Here is a 16829-nt window from a genome sequence, read left to right as displayed (position 1 = left end):
CGTCTCAAATTGGGGACCATTATCAAAAACCATAGACATGGGAACCTCGAACCGAGTGATGACATTTTTCCAGATGAATGAAATTACATCCTTCGTTTTGATTCCCTTTACAGCCTCCGCCTCCACCCATTTAGTGAAGTAGTCAACTGCAACAAGTATGTACCTCCTTCCGCCTGTAGCAGGCGTATAGGGACCCAGAATATCCATGCCCCACTTAGCAAACGGTAGTGGGCTATGAATGGTAGTGAGGTCAGTAGCCGGACGGTGAATTAGTTTGCCAAACCTTTGGCACTTGTCACATTTTTTCACCATCTCCATTGCATCTGCTTCTAAAGTAGGCCAAAAGTAGCCCTGCCGCCTTATCCGTTGAGCAAGCGACCTACCGCCTATATGGGAAGCGCAGTAACCAGAGTGAAGATCGTCTAGTATCTCTCGTCCCTTTTCTGGAGTAACACACTTTAAGTAGGGTTGAAGGTACCCTCTTTTGTGAAGTTCTCCCCTTATTATTTCAAAACTGGCTGCCCGTTTTTTCAGCGCTGCCGCCTGGTGATGATCATCCGGTAGGGTACCGTCTGTCAGATATGCCCTGATTGGATCCATCCAGGTTGAACTTCTGTCTAGGATTCCAATAGGGTCTTCCTTGATGCTTCTCTTCTCCATTACTTCCCAAAAAACAGTTCGAGGAGTATCACAAGAGGCGGATGATGCTAATTTTGAAAGTGCATCCGCCTGGTTGTTTTCTGATCTAGGCACTTGAGTCAGATGAAAATCTTTAAGGGATCCGACTGCTTGTCGTACCGCCTGTAAATACTTGATCATGGCCGGATGGGTTGCTTCGTATTCGCCATTATACTGACTCACTATCAATTGTGAATCGGAACAGGCGTTTATCTTTCGTGCCCCTGCCGCCTTGCACATGCGGATTCCGGCTAGTAAAGCTTCATATTCTGCCTCATTGTTTGAGGCCTGAAAACTGAAGCATAGAGCATACTCGTACCTGTCGCCCTCTGGCGACTGACATATGACGCCTGCTCCACAACCATTTGAAGTAGAGCTTTCGTCCACATATACCTTCCAGACTTGGTCTGGTTCTCGAGAATCAGGGGGACGAGTCATCTCAACAATAAAGTCAGCAAAGGCTTGCCCCTTTACTGCTTTTCTAGGCTCAAAAGTAACTTCAAGGCTCTGTATTTCTATGGCCCATTTGATCATCCGGCCTGACGACTCCATGGTGGTCAGTGGCCGCTTGATAGGTTGATCTGTATAAACGACGACTGCATGTGCCAAAAAGTAGGGCTTCAACTTTCTTACAGCCATGAAGAGTGCAAGACCAAATTTCTCCACTAAGGGATACCTCAACTCGGCATTTTTCAGTACATGACTGACAAAGTAGACCGGGAGCTGACAACCGTCTTTTTCAGCAAGAAGAACAGCGCTTAACGCATGATCAGAGACGGCCAGGTACATGTAAAGTACTTCTTTGGGCAAAGGGCTGACCAGCCTCGGCAAGGAGTGCAAGTGAACTTTCAATTTCTGGAAGGCCACCTCAGCATCCGACCCCCATTCAAACCTTGCCTTCTTCTTAATGGCCTGGAAGAAGTATAAGCATTTGTCGCCTGATCGGCTTAGAAATCTTCCAAGGGCGCCAGACAACATGTTAACTTCTGAACCTCTCGGACGGTACGAGGCGACTGCATGTCGATGACCGCCTGCACCTTCTCAGGGTTCGCCTCTATTCCTCTCTGATTGATAAGGAATCCGAGAAATTTCCCAGACTCAACTCCAAATACACATTTCTTGGGATTGAGCATGACATGGTGCCGCCTGAGTGTGGCGAAAGTATCTCGGAGGTCAGACAGATGATCTATTTGAAGCTTAGACTTGACAATCATATCATCAATGTATGCCTCGACGTTTCTCCCAATCTGATCAAAGAACACAGTGTTTATCATTCGCTGGAAGGTGGCCGGGGCATTCTTAAGACCAAACGGCATGACCGTGTAACAGTATAACCCTTGATCAGTGACGAAGGCCGTCTTCTCCTGATCTTTCTTCCATAAAGGAATTTGATGGAAACCAGAGTAGGCGTCCATAAAACTCATCAAAGCATGGCCGACTGTTGAGTCAACCAGGTTATCAATTTTAGGCAGAGGGTAACTGTCTTTGGGGCACGCCTTGTTTAAGTCTGTGTAGTCTACACACATTTGCCAGGTGCCATTCGGCTTTTTAACAAGCACCACATTCGCAACCCAGTCTGGGAAGTAACATTGCCGAATGAACCCTACATCAAGTAATTTTTTAACTTCGGCGGCTGCCGCCTGACTTCTTTCTTTGCCATGGTTCCGCTTCTTCTGCCTTACCGGCTTCTTTTTTGGATCCACAGCCAGTTTATGTACCGCCAGGTCAGGACTAATGCCTGGCATTTCGTGGACTTCGAATGCAAAGATGTCCTTGTATTCTTTCAATAGTTTGTGAAAGTCGTCACCCAGGACTCTCAGAGCAGTCGTCCCAACTTTGACTATTCGGTCAGGACGCGAGTCATCTAAGATCAGGTCCGTATTCTCACCCGCCGGCTGAGGGCGGAATTCATCCGACCGCTCCTCAGCCAATGATTGCTATTTTCTGTCTTTTCTTGCGGCCCCCGTCTGGGCTGCCTTTCTCTTCTTACCGCCTGCTTCTTGAACAGGCGCACTCTCCTTGACATTGTCAAGGTCTGTTTTTCCACCACTTGACCCAGCGGCCATAACAGTGGGCTTGATATCCGAGAGATAGCACTCTCGGGCCATCCTCTGATCTCCCCTTAGGGACCCGACTGTTCCATTATCCCTCTCAAACTTAAGCAACATAAGAGATGGGATTATAACAACCTTAGAATTATTCAGGGTTGGTCGTCCCAGAATCATGTTGTAGGCCGAGAGTTCTTCTACTACCAGGAACTGACTACCATGTGTCGTCCTTCCCCTTTTTCACCCAGGCGAATGGGTAAATCCACTCGTCCCACTAGGTGGACGACTCCTCCTCCAAACCCTACTAAAGGGTGGGATGCCGGATGTATGCAATCAGTCTGATATTTTAGTTTTGACAGACATTTGCTACTGATAAGATCTGAGGAGCTTCCGGTATCTATAAGGATTCGACCAACTCTCTGGTTGGCCACTTTACATTCAATAACGATAGGGTCGTCATGCGGCCCCCTTACCCCTCCTAGATCTTCTTCAGTGATGACAATCTCAGGAAATGAATATTTGGAGGGCCGTTCTTGGTGAACAGAATTTACGTCTAGCCGCCTGATATTGTCTTTGTTGCCCCTAATAGTGGGGCCGCCTCCTGAGAAGCCGCCTGCAATGGTGTAGACGACTGCATCATCTGTATCAGAGCTGTCGGCCTGTTGACTCTTTTTGCCCGACTGCTTTTTCGAGGAAGTGTTCCCCGCAGATTTCTTGACATAAGAATCAAGATCGCCTTGCTCAGCCAGGCGGTCCAGATACCGTATGAGACTGATGCATTCGTTGGTGTGATGACCAACATCTTCATGATAATCACATAATTTTTCTTGGTTCCGGTTGCTTGCAGAACCCTTCATGGGGGCCGGCTTCTCAATTGAGATCCGTCCCTTGATTTCCTTTAGGATAGCTTGGCTATCCTTGTTAAACGCATACTTTGGGGAGTATGGTTTGAATTCTTTCCTCTTCTTCTGGGCCGGCTGTTTAGAGGAATCAGCCGCCCAGACCTCTTTTCTCTTCTTCTCATCTTTATTCGACGACTGTTTCTGTCGTCCTTCTCTTTTGTCGAACCTTTTCCCGTCCGACTGTTTTCCTGTACTACAAAGATCAGTCGCCTGTATATAGGCTTCCGCTTCAACCAAGGCCTCTTGAAGAGTCGCCACCCTCTTTCGGACCAAATCAAATTTGAATGTCGATCCGTCTTTGAGGCCTCTGAAAAAGTCAGTATAGGCTACCTCATCCGGTAACCCTTGAATCTGTATTCTCATCAGGTTAAACCGCCTGATGTAAGAACGAAGCCCCTCCTTCTCGCCCTGCTGAATCGTTCCTAAATCAAGGGTCGTCTTCTTCGCAGGTATGTTCATGGCAAAGTTGGAGGTGAATAAGTAAGCAAGTGTCCTGAAGTTATTCACACAACCAGTCGGCAGGTTGCCGAACCATTGTTGTGCGATTCCTTTGAGAGTCGCTGGAAAACACTTGCACCAGGTGGGATCATCCAACCCTTGAAGGTACATCAGGTTGGTGAAGGCCATAAGATGGTCTCCTGGGTTAGTAGTGCCGTCATAGGCGCCTACTAATACATTTTTCACTTTGGCCGGCTGAGCGGCTTCAGCAATTTCCTTGGAGAAGGCCGACGGCTGTTCCCCAAGTCTAAGCAACCGTAGCTGCTAGTCCATAGGTTGGACATTCTTTGCTGCATGCCCACCAAACAGAGGTGGCTGCAAAAAATATTGTTGTTGCGGTACAAATGGTAAGTTTGGTACCGCCTGGTCACTATGAAAGCCGGACTGACGGGAGGTACCGCCTGACTGACTCTCATGATGCGACTGAGTATGCCTCATCGAGGTATTGCGTAGACTGTCTTGGAAGTCTGAAGTAGAGGCCGACTCTGACAATCGGTCATTCTTTTTCTGCTCTAGCAATAGCCGAGCATCTGTGTATGTTTTCTTCGACCCGTCTGCCTGAATATGACGAACATGTTTCCTCTTTCCTGGAGTAGGAAATCGGTACTTTGTGAAATCAAGGGCAGGCGGCTCCCACTTCCTAGAGTTAGGATGAGGGGTCGCCTCTCGCCCTTGAACTGACTTCCTCTTCCCTGAAGTGGAAGGTTTCTTAGCCGACTGCTCCTTGGCCAGAGCAGGCTTATTGTTGAGCAATTCTTGAATCTCTCCCTTGAAGCCCCTCATGAAGGTCATGAGTTCGTTTCTTGTAATGGGAGCAGACCCATCAGCCGGCTGCTGCTGAACAGGCGGTGCGCCGGCTGGATCACTGAGTCCAATTTGAAGATGTTCCCGTTCCCTCCTTTCGTTATGACGGGTGCGTTGGGCCCTTAGGGTCCCGTCTGAAGCTGTGCGAGCTTCAACTTCAAATTCTTCCTCACTATCATGGTCCGACTGAACCTGAGGGTCGTCTAGGGGACGCCTCTCTTCAGGAGTCGGTACAGACGTGGATGCCATCTCAGAAGTACTCTCCCCACAGACGGCGTCAAAATGTTTCGGGGTTTTTTGATGTCCTGCGGGAGAGTTACAATTCTGAGACTGGAACCGGACGCCTGTACCTGCAAAACAAACGGATGCTCTGGATGATTGGAGATCCGCCTCCGACGGTCAAGTTAGTACTTGATTAAGGAGTAATTAATGCGGAAATAAAAGTGATATGGTCTCTCTAGGTGAGAGTATTAAAAGTGCGTAATCCTCCTTAATGAGGATTAAGGGAGGTATTTATAACCTTGGGAAACGTGCCAATCCTAGGTTTAGGTTAACCTAGGGCTGATTGGGCTTCCCTTGGAAGTTGGGCCTAGGTGGCCGGTTTTTCCATTAGGCATGGAGGATGCCACGTGTCGTGACATAATAGGTCCAGGGTGGACAAATAGGCGTGTGCCACGTGGCAAACCCTGACAGTTTCAACTGGAGGACACTTGGCATGACCTGATTGGCCCACGTGGCGCATTCCGATTGGTGGGAGCAAAATCCCCTAATCAGTTGTTACTTGAGTAATGGTTTGTTTAAACTCTCTTTAAGAGAGAAATTTGTATTGGATAATGATGTGTGTTTGAATGTTGGTAATGATATTGGTGTGGATTTATTTTATTTGTGGCATTCAAGGTTAGGACATGTTAATTTCAATGAGTTGAATTTCATGTCTAAACTAGATTTAATTCCACCATGTGATATTACTCTTAATAAATGTTCTACTTGCATGGTAAACAAGATCACTAGAACTCCTTTTAAAAGGGTTGAAAGAAGTTCGAATATTTTAGAATTGATTCATATTGACTTGTGTGACTTTTATAGTACTCCTTCTTTGGGAAATAAAAGATACCTGATTACTTTTATTGATGATTTTTCAAGGTTTTGTTATGTGTATCTTTTATATTCCAAAGATGAAGCTTTGGTAAAGTTTGATATTTATAAAAGGGAAGTATAAGTGCAAGTAGAGTCATTAATTAAGAGAATAAGAACCGATTAGAGTCATTAATTAAAAGGGAGGAGAGTATTATGATCCAACTTATTTTCAATCTTTGGGTATAATTCATGAGACTACAGCGGATTATGCACCACAATCAAATGGTGTAGCTGAAAGGAAAAATAAAACTCTTCAAGAAATGGTTAATTCCATGTTATCTTACTTCGGTTTGAGTGAAGGGTTTTGGGGTGAAGCAATGTTGACAGCTTGTCACATTCTAAACTGAGTTCCCACTAAGGGAAAACAATCTACTCCTTATGAACTTTGGTACAAATGAAAACCAAACTTGAAATACTTGAAAGTTTGGGGTTGTAGGGCAATTGTTAGAGTGCCCGGTAACAAAAAGAGAAAGCTCGGTGAAAGGGCTTGGAATGCATTTATATAGGATATGCTGAGCATAGTAAAACCTATAGGTTCTATGTAATAAAACAAAATGACTACATATCGATACATTTGATTATTGAGTCAAGAGATGCAATTTTTGATGAAAACCGATTTTCATCAATGAGTAGACCAAAAGATCTACAAATAAGTGCCAATGATAGGGAGATAGTAGAGTTGAATGATCAACTCGAAACTCATGAAGATTCATTCGATAATGAGAATGATGAGACTTCTCAAGTTAGGAGAAGTACTAGGGAAAGGAGACCTAAGAACTTTGGTAATGACTTTATAATTTATTTAGTTGAAGGTTCTAGGGATGTCCTTAGTTCTACTACTCCATATTGGTTTAATGTGGATAGTGACCCAAAGAGTTATAGCGAAGCAATATCTTCTCAAGATGGTGCATTTTGGAAGGAGGCTATAAATGATGAGATGGATTCCATCATGGGAAATAATACTTGGGTCTTAGATGATTTACCTCCCGGTTGCAAGTGGATTTTCGCTAGGAAAAGGAGACCGGATGGCTCTATAGTGAAATTTAAAGCCAGATTGGTTATCCAAGGCTTTAGGCAAAAGCATGATGTTGATGATTTCGATACCTATGCACCGGTTGCAAGAATTACCTCCATAAGGTAATTGATTGCAATGGCTTCGGTTTATAATCTAGTGATTCATCAAATGGATGTCAAATGACATTTTTGTATGGTGAACTAGAGGAAGAAGTGTATATGAAACATCCCGAAGGGTTTGTTTTGGAAGGACAAGAGAATAAGGTGTGTAAATTGGTTAAGTCTTTGTATGGACTTAAACAAGCACCAAAGCAGTGGCATCGGAAATTTGATGACACGATATTGTCCTTTGGATTCAAAGTGAATCAAGCTGATAAGTTTGTATATAGCAAATTTGATAACAAAGGTCATGGTGTTATCATTTGTCTATATGTTGATGATATGCTTATATTTGGTACAAGTCTACAAGTAGAAATGACCAAGGAATTCTTATCCTCATCTTTCCAGATGAAGAATTTGGGGGAGGCGGATGTCATTTTGGGCGTCAAGATTATTAGGGACAACGGAAGACTTATTTTGAGTTAATCTCATTATATTGAGAAGATGATCAAACGGTATAATATGTTTGATAAGAGTCCTGTAAATACCCCCATGGAACCTAATGTTAAATTGGTTAAGAATTCGGGGAAAACGGTTTCCCAATTGGAATTTTCAAGGATAATTGGATCCTTGATGTATGCTATGACAAGTACAAGACCGGATATTGCATTGGCTATAGGAAAACTTAGTAGATTTACTAGTAACCCGGGTGTACAACATTGGTTTGCAATTCGGAGGGTCTTGAGGTACCTTAAAGGTACATTGGATTATGGTTTGACTTATAGTGGATTTCCTTCGGTTTTAGAAGGGTATTCTGATGCAAGTTGGATCACTTACAAAGAGGATGACTCTTCAGTCAGTGGTTGGGTGTTTATGTTTGGGGGAGGTGTCATTCATAATCTTCCAAGAACAAAATTACATTGCCGATTCCACTATGGCAGCGGAGTTTATATCTCTAGCTTCAGCTAGTAAGGAAGCTGAATGGTTGAGAAATCTCATGTTAGAATTGCCTTTATTGCCAAAGCCTATGTCACCGGTGGCTATTCATTGTGATTCGAATTCGGCATTGATAAAGGAATATAGTCAAGTGTATAATGGTAAGTCTCGGCATATTTCTCTTAGGCATAGCCTAGTGAAAGAGCTTATCACTAATGGGGTTATAAGTCTTGACTATGTTCCTACAAAATTGAATTTAGCAGATTGCTTTACTAAAGCAATGCCAAGGCATTCTATCATCTTTGCTTTGAATGGAATGGATTTATGTCCAAGAAACACGAATTTGTGAAACCCAATCTAACGCTCAAATAAACATCAAGTCTTAGATTCAATGTGGTTGAATTGCATTTTTGATGTTTGTTAGCAATGTTTTGTGACCCATATTGCTATGATACTTGTGAAGTTATTAGGTAGCGTTTATTTAAAGTTCTCCAGATTTAGAGTTGAGAAGCTCTAGATGAAGATGTCTTATCACAAGGGCACTATTACGTATGTGAGAACCTACCTATGTAAGTTTGAAGTTTAGCCGCTTCAAGAATTCTAGATGGACATATTGACTTTGATGAACTTATGAAAGATACGGACACATGGCTGTATAAAAGTGAAAGGTGATGTTAAATTCGATTTGTCTTGTGTGTATTTCACCTTCGAATGGTCGGAGATATCCGTGTGATTCAATCCATAGAGAAATCATGGGATATGATCATCGTTAAGTGTGTTGTACTAGGTGTTAATTCAATCCGTAGAGACATTGGCATTGATGCATGAGATGTGGCTTAATTGATAGAAGGGAAGAAAGTTTTAAAAGTATACACTCTAAATGGGGGAGGATTGTTAGTAATTTAGGGTGTATGTCTGGGGGAGAACCCTCTCCAAGGGGTGCCGCGCCCGCGGTTGACTGGGGAGATCCCTCTCCAAGGGGTGCCGCGCCCGCGGTTGATTGGGGAGATCCCTCTCCAAGGGCGCGGCCATCCTTCTCCAGATTTCAAAGGATGAAATCCAATTCGTCCCGTCCATGCCCGCGGCCTGGACAGCCGCGCTTGCGACCCTTTAGTTTTGCGGTTTTGTCGTTCTTTTTATTGTGAAATTAAAAAGAAGAAAGAGGATATACAGTTTTTCCTCTCCTCGCTGGTTTCTCTCTTCTCTACACTTTTTCTTTGAAGAAACTTGCAATCTCTTCCTTGAAATCTCTATCAATTAAGTTTATTTTTGAGAGTTTAATCATCTAATTACGATTCTTAGTGCAAAGATCGTAGTGTTGTCTTTTGTATCTCAAAGAGAATTTCCGGTAAAAACCTAAGCACCGTTGTGGGGGAAATTAATCTCTTTAGGAAAGTGTTTCACACGCCTAAGACAAAGTATCAAGATTTGAGACTTACGTGGTCATTGGAATTCTCATATTCATGTTCATTTGAAAGGCTTGGAAGTAAGGCAAGTTTATAATATTTCATAATAGTTAATTTCATTGTAATTTCTGTAATTCTTTGAATTAATAGTGCTTGGTTTGAATACACATGGTTGTATTGATTTGATTGTATAATTTTATTGTAATTATACACTGTTTTAGGTTTTGTTCCCACATTTGCTTGTATTTGATTTATACTAGAAAACCTAACATGAGTAACCCCTAAATAAGTAACTCCAAAATAAGTAACTCATAAATAAGTAACCCCGGCTACACGGTGTGGTTAGCTACATAGAAACAACACCGATACATTATACATATAGGGGGAGAGGAGGGTGTTTTGGAAAGTATTTTGAAAAAATCGTTTATAAAGATATGATTCAATTTTTATTTTATTTTTTTTAAATTTAGGGGGGAGGGGGTGTTTTGTTTGGCAATCAACAAGACAAGACTAAAAATTACTGTATGTCCTTGGACTTCTTGCATGTCTTCATAGTATTTTGGCTATTTGTGCGTATAGGTAAACTAGACTAGACTAAAATTATTGTATGTCCTTGGACTTCTTTCATGTCTTCATATTAGTATGTCTATTTGATTATTTATATAGATATAAAAAAATTTCTTAACATACTTTTGATCATTTTTTACATTATTTTATATAGAACCTATTTTTTCATAATCCTTTATTTTAACAATTTTTTTTTTTTTAATGATAATAAAAATTATAATGATAGGTTAATTATGGTTACCGAAAATTATTATACATGACACGGAAACTAACCTAATTATTGACTATATTGAGCATGTGACATAAAACTTTGGAATTTTCTTATCCAAAAGTATAGAACCAACTATTTCCACTTTAGATTTTTCTTATTGAAAGTCAAAGTAGAACCAAAATTTCTTTGGTATTATATATACTCCTTCCTTATCCCGTCTTCTCATTGTAATGAATTATTAGTTGATTACTCATAACATTGCAAGAGAGAAGCATATGGCAGATGTGAATGGCAACACCGCAGGAAAGCCTCTTCGTTGCAAAGGTAATTTAGTCTAATACTCCCTTCATTATTTTGACCTTTAAAGTTTGAATCTTGCTAAGTAAGGGTACTTAAGTCAAGAATCTCTTAACCTTTTCGGTCTACTCTCTCAAGTGTCAGCTATATTTGAATTTAGTTCGCATATACAATAAATTAAATTATAAAGTGCGTGCATCTTATGGGCCAGTGTCTAAACAATTGAAATGATACAGCTGCTATCGCTAGAGAAGCAGGACAACCACTGGTGATAGAGGAGGTGATAGTGGCTCCACCAAAAGCTCATGAAGTTCGGATCAAGATCATTTGTGCCTCACTATGTCATACCGACGTCACCTTCTGGAAATTAAAAGTATGTATACTTCAGACTTCAGAGGGTAATATGAATATCCCAGCAAATTAGTTGCAAGTTTCATTTTTGATTGAAATTGCAAAATTTATTCAATATGCTTTAGATTAAACGTGCCTGCAACATGAAAAACATTTTTAATATGTACTTATCTAAGATGATTTTATTGTGTTTTCTTTTACAGGATTTTCCTGGATGCTATCCAAGAATCTTAGGCCATGAGGCTGTTGGGTAAATACTTATAGCAATAACTTTTTAGTATTTTTTTTTCTACTACTATTTTTTGTGTTTATGGTTATTAAACTTATTAATTTTTGGATCAATTCTCAATTATATGTCATTGGATAATCTTTTTTTGATGCTACTCATCATCTTTGGCTAATAATTGTTACACTTGAGCCTTGACACATACTGGCGTCGTAAATGACAGAGACGGAGTAATATTTGAGATAGAATTGATAGTAGTGTGTGTGCGTGTGGCCGTGTGGGGAGCCAGGGTTTAAGTCCAGCACTAAACATCGATTGGACTAGTATAAAACGAAATGATTTATTTTGATCTTTTCAGCATACATTTTGGTAGTTAATTGTTATGTACAAATTACGTAGTATGTTATAAGAAAGTAAAGTAAAAGAATGGATGCAGGAATAACGAATGGAGTAAGAAATATTGAAACAGATCAAAACACTGAGAAATTGGAGGCGCAACATTGTCATTTGTCATGGTAAAAATTTGTTTATGTAGCAACAAGGACTAATTAACTATTCGTCTATAGGATTGTGGAAAGTGTAGGAGAGGAAGTAGATGAAGTGGTGGAAGGCGATTATGTGCTACCAGTTCTCATAGCAGATTGCGGGGATTGCAAAGATTGCAGGTCTAGCGAGAGCAATTTGTGTTCGAAGCTGCCATTTAAGGTCTCTCCGTGGATGCCTAGGGAAGATAGCAGCAGATTCACTGATTTGAAGGGGGAAACTCTGTTTCATTTCGTGTTCGTTTCAAGCTTTAGCCAATACACTGTTGTCGACATTGCTCATCTCACTAAGATTGACCCATCCATTCCTCCCAATAGGGCATGTCTTCTAAGCTGTGGGGTTTCCACTGGTAATATCTCTATTCTTATGCCGTATTCTTTGCCTCATATATTCTTATGAAGAAAAGACTAATATCATGTGAATTGAAGCATGATATTATACATGTTACAAATACATTTTAAAATTCAGACCATTCTAAACTAGTTTAGCTTGATTAATGTCGTTCGTTCTAGGGATCGGTGCTGCTTGGCGAGCTGCCAATGTCAAACCAGGATCAACAGTTGCTATATTCGGCATTGGAGCTATTGGACTAGGGGTACATCATTGCTTCATGTTATGCAAGATTTGTGTGCTTTTGTGTAGCAACTTTGGTTAATTTGTGAACTTTAATTTGTTGCATTTGTGTTACTGATAATGAACACTAATGGCACATGTATGCTGTTTTTGGGCGTCAAGGTGGCTGAGGGAGCAAGGCTTTGTGGAGCAGCGAGGGTAATAGCAGTAGATATAAACCCAGAAAAATTCGAATTTGGTATAATTCAGTATAATTTAATCTCGATCAAGTCTACTTTGTTTTCCATCCCATCACATAGATTTTGTACTTGTAATGATTTAGATAATCTTTTTATATGTTACTTCAGGTAAAAAGTTTGGAGTTACAGACTTTATCAACCCGAACAATTGTGAGGATAATAAGACTATCAGCCAGGTCTTGGTTCTTTCCCTTGTCTAACACAGCCAACTTTGGGAATGCAATATACAAGTAGTTCTTGGCATTTCGCCGCCTCATTGGTTGGCTTTCATTTGTTGAGCAGATTATATGCGAGATGACAGATGGAGGTGCAGATTATTGTTTCGAATGTGTAGGAAAGGCAACTTTGGTACAAGAAGCTTATGCTTCATGCCGAAAGGTTTTTCCTCTTCCATTTCCTTCTTTCTTACCCTTAACATAACAAGTTCAACTTAGTATATACTGTATACATGTGCATATTATTGTACATAGATTAGCTATGGCACGAATCATTCTATATACACTCAAAATGTGAGTTTTGCATTGTGATATCGAGGAATCGAAGAAGAGATGTTTGAAAATACACACACGTTGTATATATATAAATCGTATTGCTTATCGATTATATGTTTCAGGGTTGGGGAAAAACGATTGTGCTAGGATTGGACAAGCTAGATGCACAATTGAGCTTCCTTTCTTTGGATGTGCTGCTTAGCGGTAAAACTATAAAAGGGTCGGTATATGGAGATCTTAAGGCAAAATCTGATGTTCCTATCCTTGTAAAACGTTATTTGGACAAGGTAAGTCGTTAGTACTCCAATTAAATAATTGTTGGTATTTGCATTTCACCATTTGGTATTTGCTTCATACTTTCGTGAAATTATAATAAAGGTAATAATGATATATGTAATCTTTGGTGCTCTGTATCACCGAAGAAAGATGTGTTTCGATCACTTTATAAAATATTTGTCTTACCTTATATAATCTTAGCGCTAACATATTTTATGTACAGATAGGGAGGGATAGCTCAGATGGTTTTTCTTTTTTTATTAAAGAGGTTTAAATAGATTATTTAGCTTAGGTCTCATGTAAGAGGTTAGAAGTCATAATACAGGAAGTGTTATACGGCATAAGGAGCCCATTAGAGTTACAAGTTAACACATAAGGTTCAAATATTAAGTCTGCAAGCCTACTCATACTAGTACTATTACAATCACTGAAGGGATTTGCTGCTAGATTCCATAACACATCACTTTCTCCGGGTACCAGCTTGGTGTGTCATGAGATGGGGTTGCTTGACTGCCTCTCTTGGGAGACACTGAAAACTGTTCACCTACTTCTTGATGTATATCAAGTCCCAGCAAGCATTAGACAAGTTAAAATAATTTGTCTTTAATTTTTTGAGTGCCAGTAATGCCATTCACAATGGTCCTACATCAGTGATTATGGCGACATCTTCTCACTGTTTCAAGCCATTGTTACCAAGACAACTAAGTATTCTGCGGAATTTGCATCTTCCATTGTTGATTTCATGACAAAAGTGTAGCAGATGGCAGCTATTCCCACAGTTAGTGAACTTGGGTTGAAAGCTGCATCTTGAACTAAGTATTATAGAAAGGATGGGAAAGCTTAGTTAGTAGGTCACTAGGAATGGAAACAGTTTGGGCAAAATGGAATTGATTTGATAGCATCAGGCAGAGTTGTATTCTTTTGACTGAAAATCCATGAGTTTCTTCTTTTCCAGATTATCTAACAAGCAAAGGCAAACACCACAGGTCATGGGGTTTGATTAGGGATAGGAGGGAAGGAGAGATTTAGTGAAATCCACTCTTAAATTGAGAGATTAGGATCCTAGACAGAGTCGAAGAACATGGCATGGGGATTCACTCATTGTCTAATAGAAAGGACAAGATGGAGGGGAGGGAATACCTCTTCTAAAGATGGCTTCCCTAGTAGGGATGGCATTGTGGCAAACAAGTCAAAGGAAGGTTTTGATCTTAGGTGGGATTTGGGATATCGGAGGGATTTTGGGATACCCAAATCTTTCTATATAGAGCATAGGCTTGAAAGGATTCACCACTGGTATTAGCAAGTATGGAAGATTTTAATAGCACCGAGTACTCTAGTAATGGAGTAAGGAAGTTGTTTAGATAGGACAGAGAAATCCCACTTCCCATGCTTAGCCTCTTGTCCCACGCAGAGTCTTTCATCTGCAAGGGAGAGAGGGCCAAGAAAGTAGCCTGAGAAGGCCTAGGTAACACTAGGAATCAAACCAGAATGAGAGTTGAGAGTTATTGCCTAGAGTTCATTAAAAAGAGACCAGCCCTTCCCCATATCTTGAGCCTTTTTTAAAGCTTTTTGGGGTTTCTCTGTTGGCAATTTGAGGCTTATCATGAAATATGTTGTTAAAATGGGTCATTAAATTATGGGGAAGGGTTGGTCTCTTTTTAATGAGACTGCTGCCTCTATTAATTTTTACTTACATCAAAGAAATTTTTTATCTCTCACAAATAATACTCATTTGTTACAATTAAAGAATAACGGATGTAGTATTCATATTCTAATTTGCCCTACTTTCTTGCAGGAAATTCGACTTGATGACTTTGTGTCACATGAGATGAAATTGGATGAGATCAATAAAGCATTTGAATTGCTTATGGAAGGAAAATGTCTTCGATGTGTAATATGGATGGATTAGTAAGTTTTTTATCCACTAATTTGATGTATATTGTGATCTATGACAAACTCAAATAATGTAATAATGACGTTGGACAATTTTTTATGTTCACGTATTAAATAAACTAGCCTTTTGGTCCATTCGATGCATGGGTTGTTACTTAGGTTATTTTTATATGTATGTATGTTTTCTAATAGTTGAAACTTTTGATATAAAATACTGTACGAAGTAATTGTTTCATGACCATTGAGGTGAATGAAATTCACTGCTAAAACTTAAAAGAAAGAGAGAGTGAGGGTGAAATTGTGGAAAAAGATGAAGGAATTTAGTTAGGTATATATACATGAATATTGTGGGATATGAAATGACATATTGGTTTAAGTTGTATTTTAAATTTAGGAGATAAAAAGATTATTTTTATTGTACTTCATATGTTTATTAATGTGTACTCCTAATTAGTTCAACTTTATGTAATTATGGTGGAAACAAAATGCTTCATTTTCTTACTCAAATTTGCAAGTTACGGAATGCGTAAAGACTTTATTTAAAATTTTTATATTAAAAAGGGAATATAAAAAGGAAAAATTAAAAGAACTGACATGTGGCATATGAGTGATTTGTGGTGACATGTGACATATGAATAATTTGTGGTTTGTGTTTTTAAATACTAAGCATAGATAAGACTTTTAATCTCAAGTTCGTAACGTTTGTTATATATATGAGTGACATTTCCTACTAATATTTTCTTTAAATAAAAAAATTTAACTAATTTGCAGAGTTTACTGTCTATATGTAGGCATGAAAAGCAGGAAAATATTTGTGTTTATCACACAGTTAAAAAAAAATTATTAATCAAGTGGTAATTTTGTGTAAATCAACATCTTTTAATTAAATGCGTGTTTCACATACCAAAACTATTGATTTTGGGACGAACTAAGAAAATTTAACTAGCTACAATATCAAAGGTGAGTTATTTCAATTTTAACTTGAAGCAATTTTTTCTCGGTTTAGAAAACTGAGTTCTTTGGTGGATTGACCTAGTTCAGTTGCAGGTTGCTAGGTGGTTCGTGTGGGTGCAAAGCGTGATCGCAAGTCTAGTGTGGACTTCAAGTACTCCAACTTGTCTCGAATAAAGTTTCCTCAAAAGTGTCTCTTTGGTGTTTTTGCATGCGTAGTGTAGTTGGTTGTCTTTGTTTTATGTATTTTTTTTATTAGTACTCTTTGTAAAAAAAAAAAAAAAAAAAGGTGAGTTATTATTTTGGGATGCCACAAGATATAATTGGTTGTGTGATTTGATGTGAAACGTTGCAATGCCAAGAAGTCTTATTTCACAAAAAATGCTTAGAAAATCAAATAACACCTGTTTTTGGCATTGGCACGATTGTGAAAATTTTAAGGTACAGGCGGTTGTACCATATTTGGTACAAACAAAAAACGCGGAAAGAACATGTAGGTGTTTTGTAAAGAACATCCAGTCTAAAGTTTTTTTTTTTTTTTTTTTTTTTTTTTTTTTTTTTTTTTTTTTTTAATCTAAAGAACATTTGTAATATTAATAAAGAACATGATAATATTATGTAATGAACATTATTTATATATACCCACCGTAATTTAAAGACAAAATTCAGAGAACATTTCACAAAAAGTA

At 39.4% G+C, this 16829-nt stretch overlaps 1 protein-coding gene across 1 annotated transcript; it reads left to right on the top strand.

Annotated features, from left to right (window-relative positions):
• Window positions 1-10505: 10505 nt before the first annotated feature.
• Window positions 10506-16522, top strand: LOC110721627 (alcohol dehydrogenase-like 7). The gene is made up of 11 exons (XM_021900814.1): window positions 10506-10624; window positions 10834-10970; window positions 11152-11198; window positions 11741-12066; window positions 12230-12312; window positions 12453-12528; window positions 12638-12705; window positions 12812-12907; window positions 13143-13307; window positions 15092-15204; window positions 16237-16522. Coding segments are annotated over exons 1-11 (1161 nt in total). The 5' UTR covers window positions 10506-10575; the 3' UTR covers window positions 16238-16522.
• Window positions 16523-16829: the final 307 nt, after the last annotated feature.

This window comes from Chenopodium quinoa, unplaced genomic scaffold (genome assembly GCF_001683475.1).
Source record: "Chenopodium quinoa cultivar QQ74 unplaced genomic scaffold, ASM168347v1, whole genome shotgun sequence".
Classification (NCBI taxonomy): Eukaryota; Viridiplantae; Streptophyta; class Magnoliopsida; order Caryophyllales; family Amaranthaceae; genus Chenopodium; species Chenopodium quinoa.
This window is presented reverse-complemented; position numbering and strand designations above follow the sequence as displayed.

Coding starts and splice junctions, on each gene's coding strand:
- LOC110721627 (XM_021900814.1), top strand. CDS start 10,576: ATGGCAGATGTGAATGGCAACACCGCAGGAAAGCCTCTTCGTTGCAAA. Junction 12,529..12,637: donor CCCAGAAAAATTCGAATTTG/GTATAATTCAGT, acceptor ATGTTACTTCAG/GTAAAAAGTTTGGAGTTACA. Junction 13,308..15,091: donor TAAAACGTTATTTGGACAAG/GTAAGTCGTTAG, acceptor ACTTTCTTGCAG/GAAATTCGACTTGATGACTT.